The following is a 16175-nucleotide window of genomic DNA, read 5'->3' as shown; positions in this document are numbered from 1 at the left end:
TGCCCACTGGGCACACAACCTGGAGATTAGTGAGAATAAAGAGGGAATACAAGGAACCTGCTTAATGCTCACTAGCTTCAGGGACTAAGGGTCAGACTAATACACCTCTTGGGGATAACTGGTGACTTGTTCAGCTGAGTTATCTTCCGTTAACAAAGAAAATACATTTTGTTTGACAAAAGTCTCTGGAATAAAACCGACATTAAGCCTGTTCTATTATAAAGGAAATATTTATGTAGTCTTTGGCTCAAGATTTCTCGAGTAAGTTCCACTCCTTGTCAATGATCCAGTGTAAACTGGTGTGCAAAACTGATCCCTATTTTACTGCAAAACTATTGCAAACAGTAAAGACTCAGAGTCAAAACGGCACCATACTGTTTTATTTCAACTCTCAAACAATGTAAGGAAATGACGACTTCTGACGATGAACCATGCAAGTAATAACAAAGGAACAGGAGAAATATTAACAACAAAAACAATTATTTAAAAGTATTTCACATTTCACAGCAGTGCTTTGGCAGTACTGGCAAGTGTTTCTGGCCAACTGCTTCCCACAACAGGGGTCTGGAAGAACCCCATCTTCACCCTGACAGTTTACACTCTGAGTCACTATACACCACACTGCTCCACTCGCCAGACTTTTGTAAACCTCATCGTAAAATATGTATCTGAGGATTGTGCGTTATCACAACAAAAACTAACGACAAAACAGTGTGGCAGAAAAGTAAACTCTAACATTTCCAGTAAGGCATCAGGGAATCACTGCTGGCTGGGCCCTTCATTTTACCAGTTTAAAGAAAAGTTTTGATTTACAATTCTCAGCAAACCCAATATTCAGAAGCTTAACCAGCAGACTCAAGTTGAAAAGTTTAAAAGATAGTCCCTTTCCTTTTTTTTTTTTTTTTTTTTGGTAAATATTTCATATAAAACATGAAATCAAGTTCTACTTTAATAAAAAAAACTGAGTATTTTTAATAGTAAAAATATATATGTTTATAACTCTCTTTTTAAAAAGACATTAAATAACAATACTTCAGAAGACTGGAGTTTACCCCCCAACACCCCCCCCACCAGCTCTCCCTCTGGCACAGATACATTAAGGCAAAGGCTCCTGGATAGGCATGTCCACCAAGGTGAACACACTCTGCTCCTGCAGGGTCAACAGAAAGGCTTCTCCCTCATGTTCACAGAGCCGTCCTGCATCCCGAAGTAGACTCTCTCAGCCATGTTAATGAAAAGGCCTGTGTCCACCACACCTGCAGGATGAAGGATGGATAAAAGCATTAAGTTTCAGCTTCCCAACTCCAGAGAGTCAAGGATCATATGCAACTACTATGAGCAGTACTGGACAAATGACAGGTCTGAAGTCTTTCCTCTCTCAGAGCAATGAAGAGAGATTCAGATTATTTTTATTTCTTCCTACAATCCCTTTCTCCCCCGCCATCTTTGCTTTCTACTATACCCAAATGTGCCAACTTTTTTCCTGCCTCAGGGCCTTTGCTCATGCTCTTCTGCTTGCTGGTCTACATCTTAGAGCACGTCCAAGGAGATGGTTCTTCTCTGTCCTTCAGATATCAGATGACAAGTCATCTCTTCAGAGACTCCAGAACTATTCTAAGTAACCCCCTCTCCCAGTTATTTTCCTTTTTTCTTTAAATTGAAGTACAGTACCACACCATGGTAAATGCAGTTTCCATCTGTCACCATATAAAGTTGTTACAATATAACTGACTATATTTCCTATTCCATACTTTTCATCTCCATGATGTACTTGTTTTTTAACTGTAACTTTAGACCTCTAAAACCCCTTCTCCTATTTTGCCTATCCCCCACCCCTTCCCGCAGGCAACCAACAGTCTGTTTCTGGTTGTTTTGTTTATTCATTTGTCTTATTTTATAGATCCCACATGTAAGCGAAATTATATGGTATCTGTCTTTCCATGACTTACTTCACTTAGCATAATACCCTCTAGGTCCATCCACATTATTGAAAATGGCTTGACCTCATTCTTTTTTATGGCTGAGTAAAATCCCATTGCACATATGTACCAAATCTTTATCCATTCATCTGTCAACGGACACTTATGCTGCTCCCCATCTTGGTTATTGCAAATAATGCTCCAATAAACACAGGTGCATACATCTTTTCAAATTACTGTTTTCATTTTCTTTGGGTAAAATACCTAGCCGTGGAATTACTGGATCATACAATACTTTTTAATTTTTTGAGGAACCTCCATATGGTTTTCCGCAGTAGTTACACCAATTTCCCTTCCCACCAACAGAAAATAAGGGTTCTCTTTTCCCCACATTCTCACCAACATTTCCTTTTGGATTTTTTTTTTAACAATTGTTATTTCTTATCTTTTTGATTCTAGTCATTCTGAGAGGTATAAGGTGGTATCTCTTTGTGGTTTTAAAATTGCTTTTCCCTGATGATTAGTGATGCTGACCAGCTTGTGATTATTAGCCATCATTATGTCTTTTCTGGAAAAAATGTCTATGGAGGTCCCCTACCCAGTTTTTAATTATGTTATTGGTTTTTTGTGTTGAATTGTAAGAGTTCTTTATATATTTTACATTTTAAGTCCTTATTGGATATAGCATTTGCAGATATGCTCTCCGATTCAGGAGGCTGCTTTTTCATTTTGTTGATGATTTCCTTCACTGTACAAAATCTTTTCAGTTTGATACAGTCCCAGTAGTTTATTTTTGCTTTTCTTTCCCTTGCCTGGGGAGAAAGATCCAGAAAAAAATGTTGCTAAAGCCAATGTCCTTACTGCCTATTTTCTTTTAGGAGTTTCATGGCTTCAGGTCTCACACTTAACCCATTTTGAGTTTACTTTTGTGTGGTGTAAGAAAAGTGGTCCAGTTTCGGTAAAGAATTAGAAGATGGCGGAGAAATAGGCTGAGACTACATCGGTAGCAGATCAGCTAGATAGCTTATCGATCCATTGCGAACATCTACAAATCCAACAGGAGACCTAAGAGAAGAACAGCAACAATTCTAGAAACAGAAAATCGATCACTTTCTGAAAGGTAGGACTGGTGGAGAAGTGAATCCAAAGCGACGGGAAGATAGACCGCAGGGGGGAGGGGCCGGCTCCCGGCAAGTGGCGGAGCAACGGAGCACAAAATCAGGACTTTTAAAGTCTGCTCCCTTGAGGGACATCGCTCCAGAAGCTAAACTGGGGTGAAGCCCACGCAGGGTAAGCGTGGCCCCAGGTCCCGCGGGGTCACAGAAGGATGGGGGATGTCTGAGTGTCGCAGAGCTCGCACGTATTAGAGCGGGGAAGCCAGCTACCGAGACAGAGCCGAGGCATGACCTCTCAGCTCAGGGTTACCTTGAACCGGTCGCAGGCTCGGGGAGCTCAGAGCGCAGCCAGACGCCAGGGATACGGGAGTAATTGAGCACTTTCCTCTTAGGGTGCACTGTGGAGTGGGGCCCCGAGCTCTCGGCTCCTCCGGGCTGGAGACTGGGAGGCCGCCATTTTCATTCCCGTCCTCCGGAACTCTACGAAAAGCGTTCAGGGAACAAAAGCTCCGGAAAGCGAACCCGATCGGATTACTTAGCAGGGCCCAGGGTAAGGGCAGTGCAATTCCACCTGGGGCAAAGACACTTGAGAATCACTACAACAGGCCCCTCCCCCAGAAGATCAACAAGAAATCCAGCCAAGACCAAGTTCACGTACCAAGGAGAACAGCAGAATCCCAGAGGAGGAAAAAGCAAAGCACGGAACTCATGGCTTTCTCCCCATGATTACTTAATCTTGCAGTTAATTTAATTTTTTAAATTTTATTCTTTTTTCTTCTTCTAAATTTTTTTTAACTTTTACCCTTTCCTCTTTAAACGTTTTTTAACAGTTTATCTTAACAATACCTTTCATAAAAATTAATAATAATAATAATCTTTTTTGAACCTTCATTATTATAGTCATATTTTATCCTTCATTGTATCTAACTTTATTTTTTGTATACACATAGGGTTTTTTCTTCTAAAAAATTTGGGGTATAACTTCTTCTAATAGATCAAAATATGCCCTAAATCTAGCTCTGGGCTTGTTCTAGTCTCCAGCCCAAGCAAAATCTCTCCACTTTCTTTTTCTTTATTCTCCCAACCAACTTACTTTATCAACTCCTTTTTTAGAAATTTAAAAAAAAAAAATTTTTTTTCATCTTTATAGGCATATTCCATACCTTCATTGTGTTTACCATTATATATGTTTTTCATTCTTTAAAACTTTGGGAGGTAGTTTCTTCTAAGAGACCAAAATACTCCCAAAATTAAATGGGTGACCCTGTTCTAGTCACCAGTCTAATATATTTTTTTTTCTTTTTTATATTTTTTTTAATTTGTTTTTTTTATTTTTTTCTGAACTTTTTTTTAATCCCCTTTCTCCCCTCCCCCACCCCATGATTTGGGTTCTCTTCTGATTTGGCTAAAGCGCATTTTCCTGGGGTCTTTGCCACCCTTTTAGTATTTTATTTGCTCCTTCATATATTCTTATCTGGACAAAATGACAAGGTGGAAAAACTCACCACAAAAAAAAAAAAAAAAAAAAGGACAAGAGGCAATACCAATGGCTAGGGACCTAGTCAATGTGGACATTGGTAATATGTCAGATCTAGAGTTCAGAATGACAATTCTCAAGGTTCTAGCCGGGCTCGAAAAAGGCATGGAAGATATTAGAGAAACCCTCTCTGGAGAGATAAAAGCCCTTTCTAGAGAAATAAAAGAACTAAAATCTAACCAAGTTGAAATAAAAAAAAAAAACTATTAATGAGGTACAATCAAAAATGGAGGCTCTTACTGCTAGGATAAATGAGGCAGAAGAAAGAATTAGTGATAATAAAAGACCAAATGACAGAGAATAAAGAAGCTGAGCAAAAGAGAGACAAACAAATACTGGACCACGAGGGGAGAATTCAAGAGATAAGTGACACCATAAGATGAAACAACATTAGAATAATTGGGATTCCAGAAGAAGAAGAAAGAGAGAGGAGCGCAGAAGGTATATTGAAGAGAATTATTGTAGAGAATTTCCCTAATAGGGCAAAGGGAACAAGCATCAAAATCCAGGAGGTGCAGAGTACCCCCCTCAAAATCAATAAGAATAGGTCCACACCGCGTCACCTAATACTAAAATTTACAAGTCTTAGCGACAAAGAGAAAATCCTGAAAGCAGCCCGGGAAAAGAAGTCTGTAACATACAATGGTAAAAATATTAGATTGGCAGACTTATCCACAGAGACATGGCAGGCCAGAAAGAACTGGCATGATATATTCAAAGAACTAAACGAGAAAAACATGCAGCCAAGAATGCTCTATCCAGCTAGGCTATCATTGAAAATAGAAGGAGAGATAAAAAGCTTCCAGGACAAACAAAAACTGAAAGAATTTGCAAACACCAAACCAGCTCTACAGGAAATATTGAAAGGGGTCCTCTAAGCAAAGAAAGACCCTAAAAGTGATAGATCAGAAAGGAACAGACAATATACAGTAACAGTCACCTTACAGGCAATACAATGGCACTAAACTCGTATCTCTCAATAGTTACCCTGAATGTTAATGGGCTAAATGCCCCAATCAAAAGACACAGGGTATCAGAATGGATAAAAAAATAAAACCCATCAATATGCTGCCTACAAGAAACTCATTTTAGAACCGAAGACACCTCCAGATTTAAAGTGAGAGGGTGGAAAACAATTTACCATGCTAATGGACATCAGAAGAAAGCAGGAGTGGCAATCCTTATATCAGATCAATTAGACTTTAAGCCAAAGACTATAACAAGAGATGAGGAAGGACACTATATCATACTCAAAGAGTCTGTCCAACAAGAAGATCTAACAATTGTAAATATCTATGCCCCTAACATGGGAGCAGCCAACTATATAAACCAATTAATAACAAAATCAAAGAAACACGTCGACAATAATACAATAATAGTAGGGGACTTTAATACTCCCCTCACTGAAATGGACAGATCATCCAAGCAAAAGATCAACAAGGAAAGAAAGGCCTTAAATGACACACTGGACCAGATGGACATCACAGATATATTCAGAACATTTCATCCCAAAGCAACAGAATACACATTCTTCTCTAGTGCACATAGAACATTCTCCAGAATAGATCACATCCTGGGTCACAAATCAGGTCTCAAAAGATTGGGATCATTCCCTGCATATTTTCAGATCACAATGCTCTGAAGATAGAACTCAATAACAAGAGGAAATTGGGAAAGAACCCAAATACATGGAGACTAAACAGCATCCTTCTAAAGAATGAATGGGTCAACCAAGAAATTAAGGAAGAATTGAAAAAATCCATGGAAACAAATGATAATGAAAACACAACTGTTCAAAATCTTTAGGACACAGCAAAGGCAATCCTGAGAGGAAAATATATAGCGGTACAAGCCTTTCTCAAGAAACAAGAAAGGTCTCAAATACACAACTAACCCTACACCTAAAGGAGCTGGAGAAAGAACAACAAAGAAAGCCTAAACCCAGCAGGGGAAGACAAATCATAAAGATCAGAGCAGAAATCAATGAAATAGAAACCAAAAAACAATAGAACAAATCAATGAAACTAGGAGCTTGTTCTTTGAAAGAATTAATAAGATTGATAAACCCCTGGCCAGACTTATCAAAAAGAAAAGAGAAAGGACCCAAATAAATAAAATCATGAATGAAAAGAGGAAAGATCACAACCAACACCAAAGAAATACAAACAATTATAAGAACATATTATGAACAACTCTATGGCAACAAATTTGACAATCTGGAAGAAATGGATGCATTCCTGGAGACATATAAACTACCACAACTGAACCAGGAAGAAATAGAAAGCCTGAACAGACCTTTAAACAGTAAGGAAATTGAAACAGTCATCAAAAATCTCCAAACAAACAAAAGCCCAGGGCCAGACGGCTTCCCAGGGGAATTCTACCAAACATTTAAAGAAGAATTAATACCTGTTCTCCTGAAACTGTTCCAAAAAACAGAAATGGAAGGAAAACTTCCAAACTCATTTTATGAGGCCAGCATCACCTTGATCCCAAAACCAGACAAGGATCCCATCAAAAAAGAGAACTACAGACCAATATCCTTGATGAACACAGATGCAAAAATTCTCACTAAAATACTAGCCAATAGGATCCAACAGTACATTAAAAAGATTATTCACCACGACCAAGTGGGATTTATTCCAGGGCTGCGAGGTTGGTTCAACATCCGCAAAACAATCAATGTGATACAACACATTAATAAAAGAAAGAACAAGAACCAAATGATACTCTCAATAGATGCTGAAAAAGCATTTGACAAAGTATAGCATCCCTTCCTGAACAAAACTCTGCAAAGTGTAGGGACAGAGGGCACATACCTCAGTATCATCAAAGCCATCTATGAAAAACCCACCGCAAATATCATTCTCAATGAAGAAAAACTGAAAGCTTTTCCGCTAAGGTCAGGAACACGGCAGGGATGTCCATTATCACTACTGCTATTCAACACAGTACTAGAAGTCCTAGCTTCAGCAATCAGACAACAAAAAGAAATTAAAGGCATCCAAATCGGCAAAGAAGTCGTCAAACTATCACTTTTTGCAGAGGATATGATACTATATGTGGAAAACCCAAAAGGCTCCACTCCAAAACTGCTAGAACTTGTACAGGAATTCAGTAAAGTTTCAGGATATAAAATCAATGCAGCACAGAAATCAGTTGCATTTCTCTACACCAACAACAAGACAGAAGAAAGAGAAATTAAGGAGCCAATCCCATTTACAGTTGCACCCAAAACCATAAGATACCTAGGAATAAACCTAACCAAAGAGGCAAAGAATCTATACTCAGAAAACTATAAAGTACTCATGAAAGAAATTGAGGAAGACACAAGGAAATGGAAAAATGTTCCATGCTCCTGGATTGGAAGAATAAATATTGTGAAAATGTCTATGCTACCTAAAGCAATCTACACATTTAATGCAATCCCTATCAAAATACCATCCATTTTTCTTTTCAAAGAAATGGAACAAATAATCCTAAAATTTATATGGAACCAGAAAAGACCTCGAATAGCCAAAGGAATATTGAAAAAGAAAGCCAAAGTTGGTGGCATCACAATTCCGGACTCCAAGCTCTATTACAAAGCTGTCATCATCAAGACAGTATGGTACTGGCACAAAAACAAACACATAGATCAATGGAACAGAATAGAGAGCCCAGAAATAGACCCTCAACTCTATGGTCAACTAATCTTCAACAAAGCAGGAAAGAATGTCCAATGGAAAAAAGTCTCTTCAACAAATGGTGCTGGGAAAATTAGACAGCCACATGCAGAAAAATGAAATTGGACCATTTCCTTACACCACACACAAAAACAGACTCAAAATGGTGGAAGGACCTCAATGTGAGAAAGGAATCCATCAAAATCCTTGAGGAGAACACAAGCAGCAACCTCTTCGACCTCAGCTGCAGCAACTTCTTCCTGGGAACATCGCCAAAGGCAAGGGAAGCAAGGGCAAAAATGAGCTATTGGGATTTCATTAAGATCAAAAGCTTTTGCACAGCAAAGGAAACAGTTAACAAAACCAAAAGACAACTGACAGAATGGGAGAAGATATTTGCAAACGACATATTAGATAAAGGGCTAGTATCCAAAATCTATAAAGAGCTTAGCAAACTCAACACCCAAAGAACAAATAATCCAATCAAGAAATGGGCAGAGGACATGAACAGACATTTCTGCAAAGAAGACATCCAGATGGCCAACAGACACATGAAAAAGTGCTCCACATCACTCGGCATCAAGGAAATACAAATCAAAACTACAATGAGATACCACCTCACACCAGTCAGAATGGCTAACAAGTCAGGAAATGACAGATGCTGATGAGGATGCAGAGAAAGGGGAACCCTCCTACACTGTTGGTGGGAATGCAAGCTGGTGCAACCACTCTGGAAAACAGCATGGAGGTTCCTCAAAATGTTGAAAATAGAACTACCCTATGACCCAGCAATTGCACTACTGGGTATTTACTCTGAAGATACAAACGTAGTGATCCAAAGGGGCACGTGCACCCGAATGTTTATAGCAGCAATGTCCACAATAGCCAAACTATGGAAAGAACCTAGATGTCCATCAACAGATGAATGGATAAAGAAGAGGTGGTATATATACACAATGGAATACTATGCAGCCATCAAAAGAAATGAAATCTTGCCATTTGCGACGATGTGGATGGAACTAGAGGGTATTATGCTTAGCGAAATAAGTCAATCGGAGAAAGACAATTATCCTATGATCTCCCTGATATGAGGAAGTAGAAATGCAACGTGGGGGGTTTGGGGTGTAGGAAACGAATAAATGAAACAAGATGGGATTGGGAGGGAGACAAACCATAAGTGATTCTTAATCTCACAAAACAAACTGAGGGTTGCTGGGGGGAGGGGGGCTGGGAGAGGGGGGTGGGATTATGGACATTGGGGAGGGTATGTGCTATGGTGAGTGCTGGGAAGTGTGTAAACCTGGTGATTCACAGACCTGTACCCCTAGGGATAAAAATACATTATATGTTTATAAAAAAATTAAAAATTTTAAATAAAAAAAAAAGTGGTCCAGTTTCATTCTTTTGCATGCAGCTGTCTAGTCATTCCAACACCATTTTTGAAAGGACTATCTTTTCTCCATTATATATTCTTGCCTTCTTAGTCATAGGTTAATTGACCATAGATGCATGAGTTTATTTCTAAACTTTCTTTTCTCTTCCACTGATTAATGTGCCCACTTTGTGACAGTACCATCCTGGTTTGATTATTACAACTTTGTTGCATACCTTGAAATCTGGGATCGTGCTACCGTCAGCCTTGTTCTTCTTTCTCAAGACTGCCTTGGCAATTTGCACACCTAGTTATCCTCAATCATACGACTGGCCTTAGAACTTTTCCCCACAGAGTGTAAGAAGACATTGGCAATGCATAAATCCAACAGAAGACTTGCATCAAAATATGTAAAAAATTCTCCAAATCAGTAAGATAGACAACCTAGCAGAAAAATGGACCAAAAACTTAAGAAGGTACTTTACAAAAGAGGCCATGTAAAACGGCCAATAAACATTAGAACTGGTGCTCAGACTAATTAGTGAAAAGAGAATGCAAATGAAAGTGACAAGACACCACTACACACTCACCAGAATGAACACATAACGAAATCTGACTAGAGTACAAAGACACTCCCACTCAGTAGTACACACTAGCAAAACCACTTTGGCAAAACCATCTGTTAGTACATCTTCTAAAGCTGAACAAATTCATACTGAACAATCCAGCAATTCTACTCCTAGGTATATATGCAAAAGGCAGGCACACATTTGGTCATCAAAAGACACATATACAAGAATGTTCATAGCAGCACTTTTCCTAACAGCTAAAAACTGGCAAAACCCCAATGCCCATCAAGAGTAAATGGCTATACGAACATCTTTCCTCAGACACATAAATATGATGGAATACTATCCAGTGATGCAAATTAACCACAACTGTAAGCAACATTTACTGAAAATATTTATATACACACAATACCACAATGATATAATACTGTTCAACTATCAGGAAAACAAGTCTGATGGTTAAGTATGCAGGGAAAACTGTTAGTAGAGGGGTAAACTGGTGCAATCAACGCAGGACAACTTAGCACCATCTGACAGGGGGAAAGGTGGGGGGAAAGAAGAGACTTTTCGCCCTTTACTCCTGTAATACTGAACAATGTCAATTAAAAAGAATTTTAAGGGATGCCTGGGTGGCTCAGTCGGTTGAGCATCTGCTCACGTCATGATCCCAGGGCCCTGGGATCAAGTCCGCATCAGGATCCCTGCTCAGCTGGAGTCTTGTTTTCTTCTCCTTCTACCCCTCCCTTCTGCTCGTGATCTCTCTCTCATGCTCACTCACTCTCAAATAAATAAAATCTTTAAAACAAAATTTTTAATTGAAACTTCGAAGATGGCTCCCAATATATAAAGAAATACAATCATCTATCACTGAGGGAAAGCCATGAAGCAGAGAAAGGAGCTGCTGAAACGTAAGTCCCCAGCACGTCACTGCAGCTTCCCAAAGCACAGAGGCCACGAAAGACCCATCCTTTCCAACAGCTCTGTAATACGAGGTGACAGCTCCCCCTGATCCAAGGGAAGTCAAATCAGGTTCAGAAAAGGCTTCAGAAAAAGAGCAAAGATGAAAGGCAAGAGCCGAAGGTCTTATCTTAGAGCACCCCCTCTTTAGGTTACTGACCACCACCAGTAGTGGAAAGGGCAGAGGTGGCTCACTGTGAGCATGGGGCCCAGAATCCATGAGCTTTGGCCCTCCTACAGACCCCCTGTGGTCTGGGTGGAACCCAATGGAACATCTGAGGGAAGGAGTGACCAGCCAGGCACCAGTCCAGCTGTCCTCTAAGTGTCCTCACATACATAAATATATGTGGGTCAAGGACAGGGCGACAGGGACAGACAGATTATTCTTCCCTTCCCTGGATTTTGGCCCAGCAGTACCGTAACAGACCAAATCAGGGAAAGAAGAGAGAAAACAGGAGAGGCAATGAATGCTTCTTTCTGGTTAGCATGATTTAACATTTAGCCTTTCTTTTTTCATTTTCTTTGATTTAAATTCCTGAGATTCTGAACTTCTCTAGGCTGTAGCTTCCACTTACTGAGGCTGAGGGCAAATACAGGTTAAACTTCCTCATAAGGGACCACTCAATGACTCGAAAAGCCAAGAAGGTCTAAGCAGGAGCAACAGAGCTACCTAGTGGGCACTGCAAGAAATCCACCTACAGAGGAACAGCGCCCAAACTGATAAGCTGCTTCTTTTTTTTTTTTTTTTTTTTTTTTAAGGTTTCACTGGTGAATTTTAGTACAGTCCTAAAGAAGAAATGATGCCTATTTTTACACAAATGCTTCCAGGAAATTGAAGGAGGTCAATATTACCCTAAATCAAAAAACAGATATTACAGAAAAGGAAATGAGAGACACATATTTCTCATGAAATACAGATGCATGTACTGTCTGTAATAAAATTTTAATGATCAAATTCAGCATTGTCTAAAATTATAATATTTAACAACTATTATGGTTAATTTTACATGTCAACTTAACCGGGCTGCTTCCTATACAATCCCCTGGGTTTATCTGCATTATCATCAGGGGCAAATGCTCCCATTTTGCTAAGAGTGACCTCTACATCTTCTCTTCTTCTTGCCCTCTTGGTTCATTACTTCTTCCATTAAGTGAGAACACTAAATGAGAGAAAAAGCATAATTCAACTCCTCTTTTTTACTTAAAGCTTCTGCTATGAGACTGTCAATCGAAGACTAAAACAGGAGACTAAAGGAAGGCTAGAAGAATTAGCTCCTTATTACAGGGCATATAGTCACACCTTTTTCATTCCCAAATAGCACAGATAACTTACAATCTAGCACATTTAATTAATGGTGACAATACTATCCTTTCTTCCCAGGGATTTATTCATTCAACAAACAATACTATCCTTTCTTCCTAGGGATTAATTCATTCAACAAACACTCCTTTATGCGCTAGGCATAAATTTAATCCAACGATCCTATGAAGTAGGCACTAGTATTAGCTTCTTTTACAGAGGAAGAAAGTGAGTCATGGAGACGTTAACTAACTGCACGAAGTTCACACTGACAGACTGAGGCTGGGTCAGGAACCTCACCCAGGCAGTCTGTTCCTGAACCTACTTTCAGCCACTACAATCTGCTCAACTGACCTTACCTGCCCCATTAGCCAGTCAGTCAGTTCTGTGCCCAATATTCTATGCCATGGAATCTTCCCAGTCAGAATCTTGGTCTCTCAATACCATAAGACTGATGTCTCTCACAACTGCTTCCTCCATCTAACCCTCTGGTATGGGCTTTCAGTACCTCCTCTGGTCTGGACGCGTAACTCACCTCCGCACTGCCCACCAAGCCTTACCCATGGCCCCAGATCCCTGCTACATGCATTAGAGGCTCTCCCACCCCAGTTTTTCATGCCATACCACCACCCCTCCTCAACCTGGCACCCGAAGAAGGGCTGAAGGTTCAAGGTCTAGAGGCAGACAACTCAGGGCTCCCCTCTTGGCATCGTAGCCCTTGGGCAAGTCGTTGCTCTATAACTATCTCATCCAACTGGAGAATCAAACAAGACATTTTTAAACATTTAGTCAGCGTCTAGATTACACTGTGCTAAGGCACAGGTCAAAAGCCACCTCTCCTCCATGAACTTTCCCACATTCCCCCAAAGAAAGCAACCTAAGTGCATTGTAGACTCTTGGTACTTCTCTAGCAAATTCAGCACACTCCATTTTCTCTGTAGGCATGGCTCTACGCACAGCTTCCCCAGGGTACACGTGAACTCTCCCTGAGGCTGCTTCCATGCTCTAGGGTGGGAGCTTTCCCCGTTAACATGTGGGGCAGTACCTGTAGGGCAGCACCTGTGGTACATACCTGATGAGTATGGGCGAATGGAGTCATTTTTCCCCACTACTCAAGAAGAGAGCCCACAAAAATGAAAGAGCTAAGTCAAGTTTCTGGAAGGGAAGGCTCTATGCAGAGAGGGTGAGCTTTTTCAAGGCAAACCCCTCTGACACTCCATCAGCTCCAGGCCTATCCCAAATGAAGTGACTCGTGAAATGCATAACCAACAAGCCCGCTAGGTAAGCAGTAACTATGGGGGTGGGAGGGAAACGATGCAGGAAGCAAAGGCACAATGTCAGAAACTCCAAGCATGGTACAAAGGAAATTTTTCTTTCCAACCAAGTTTTATAAAACCCACACCCATCATGCCTCCTATGGTCAGAGGCAGGGGACAGTTACAAGGTGCTTGGGTGTCTACACTCAACGAACCCCACTCACATCACCTGGGATCATTTTGATAGCTGTGTTCACTTCACTCCATTTGTGCACCCGATCAAACTTCCAGTCCAGGATAAAATTCCCATTATCCGTCACCACAGGACCCTAGAAGGTAAAATTTTCCACATTTACAGAGGATGTAGATACAGGCAGGCAGGAAAGTGAAGGGGAAACCCAAAGACAAGTATCTTAATTGACCCCCTCTAGCCAGTACCCCTGCCTCATGCTTTCTAGAAGGCAGTGCCATGAAGAAGTAATGAGCAGGAGCTTTGGCGTCAGAATTTGAGTCTTGAAGCCACATGCGTACAGAGGAGGCTCAGAGAAGCCATTAACCCCTGTGAGCCTCAGATTCCTCAACTCCACAAAGGGGTAAGGATTCATACTTGAAAGGCAGCTTGCATATAAACCGTATGGGTAAGCATTTACCACAGTGAGGACTCACAGGAAGGGTTCGACAGTTCTTAGCTGCTGTTAGAATGAAAAATGACAGCAACAGAAGCCAACTATCCACGTGGTGCAACAGTCTCACCGCCTCTCACTGGGTGCCCAATAACGCAAAACAAGGCAGTGCTACTGTACCCATCACTGAGCAGACACTCCCACCGAAAGAGGAAGCAGAGATGTGTTCTGGGGTCCAAAAAGAAAAATGGCAGGGGGTAGTTTTAGATAATTAATCCAAAATTCCTAGAGCAGGAGAAGGCATTTGGGACCACAAATGTTGATAGAATACTACAGTCACAGGCAAGGAAACTAGGCCACTCCCACAGGCTGGAGGCAACAGGGTGGGAGTTCAGTGAAGGGCCCCAGGAAGGCAGGAAGCTGGAGCTCTCATGTGGAGTCGCCCCGGTCTCAAGAGGGAACCTCCCCCTCCAACAGTCTCAAGGCTTTTCAGCTACAGAGGGGACCAGACTCAGAGCTCTGTACAACCACAAGGATTAGAACTGATTTTTCAAACATCAGAGAAACACCAGGGGGAAAAAAAAAAAAAAAAAACACATCAATATAAAAATGCATCAGGGTAGAGTTACACATCATTTGTTTTGTCTTCTGTATCTTCCAAACTTGTTATACAGTTTTATCTAAAATTACACTTAGTTTTTAGGTTATTACTTTTACTAGTTTGTTTATTTAAGTGTAGGAGGGGAGGAAAAGCTGAAGAAAACATTTCCACTAAGTCTCTGGAGTGTATTCCTAAGGAGGGGCTCACATCCCCCAGGAAATTCTATTTCTTGTCCCATTCAATAAAAGAACAAAGTAAGAGGAGAAACGGGAAATTATACCATGGAACTTGGAAAACTTCCTGCCCCAGGGCACTTCCCAAAGCCCATTTTTAGCTGCTGTGAAGCCTGCCAGTCCAGGGACCCAGAGAAAGAATCAATCCCCCAACGTCTACAGAGAACATGCATTGCATTAAGTGTAGTAATAGCTACATGAGTTTGAATAGAAACTAATAAAGCTGGGGCACCTGGGTGGCTCAGTTGTTAAAGCCTCTGCCTTCAGCTCAGGTTGTGATCCCAGGGTCCTGGGATCAAGCCCCTCGTCAGGCTCTCTGCTCGGCAGGGAGCCTGCTTCCCTTCCTCTCTCTCTGCCTGCCTCTCTGCCTACTTGTGATCTCTGTCAAATAAATAAAAAATAAAATCTTTAGGGGGAAAAAAAAAAGAAATAAAGCTAGTACTCTAAAAATGAACCAATAACCTGATTAAAAATAAATAAATAAAAGCTGACTACCCAGGCTACATAAGAGAGGACCCTACTGAGGCAAAGAGGAGGACACTACACTGAGAACCTGGACCGCCCTTGAGAAACCTCCCTGGCCACTTACTGCCTTGTTGACGGCCATTCGAAGTTCAATCACGCCCCCAAACTTCTGGGTCACAGCTCGGCTCACTGGGACATAGGCCATTGGGATGACCTCAATGGGGATTCCCTTGTGCCACTGATCCCCAAGGTTCTTTGAATCTTTCCTGGGAAAAAAGTCAAAAAAATAAAATAAATAAGCTCAATTTTACATCTAGATAAACACCAAATTCAGACATCACAAGCAGGCAAGGGCAGAGAACAGGGACAAACACACAGGGCTTCAAACATTTTCACTATGTTTTACTATTTAAGAAATAAGGTATTTGAAGCAAATACGACAAAAATGTTAAAACTGGGTATGACTGGCTTGTGGGTATACAGGTGTTTATTATTTATGTTCTTTCTACAACTGTAATATCTCTAAGTAAATACAAATTTTTTTTTTTTTTTTTTTTTTTTTT

At 40.6% G+C, this 16175-nt stretch overlaps 1 protein-coding gene across 1 annotated transcript in view; it reads right to left on the bottom strand.

The window, feature by feature from the left end:
• Positions 1-361: 361 nt before the first annotated feature.
• LOC111148145 (ribose 5-phosphate isomerase A) overlaps positions 362-16175 on the bottom strand; it is a 39640-nt gene continuing 23826 nt past the window's right edge. Inside the window, exons 7-9 of the mRNA XM_022504579.1 lie at positions 15737-15878; positions 13920-14019; positions 362-1256 (exon numbers count right to left, since the gene is read on the bottom strand). Of these exons, the coding sequence (XP_022360287.1) occupies positions 1159-1256; positions 13920-14019; positions 15737-15878 (340 nt within the window). The 3' untranslated portion in view covers positions 362-1158. The remainder of the gene's footprint in view (positions 1257-13919; positions 14020-15736; positions 15879-16175) is intronic.

This window comes from Enhydra lutris, unplaced genomic scaffold, assembly GCF_002288905.1.
Source record: "Enhydra lutris kenyoni isolate GAN:26980312 unplaced genomic scaffold, ASM228890v2 scaffoldscaffold18, whole genome shotgun sequence".
Lineage (NCBI taxonomy): Eukaryota > Metazoa > Chordata > Mammalia > Carnivora > Mustelidae > Enhydra > Enhydra lutris.
This window is presented reverse-complemented; position numbering and strand designations above follow the sequence as displayed.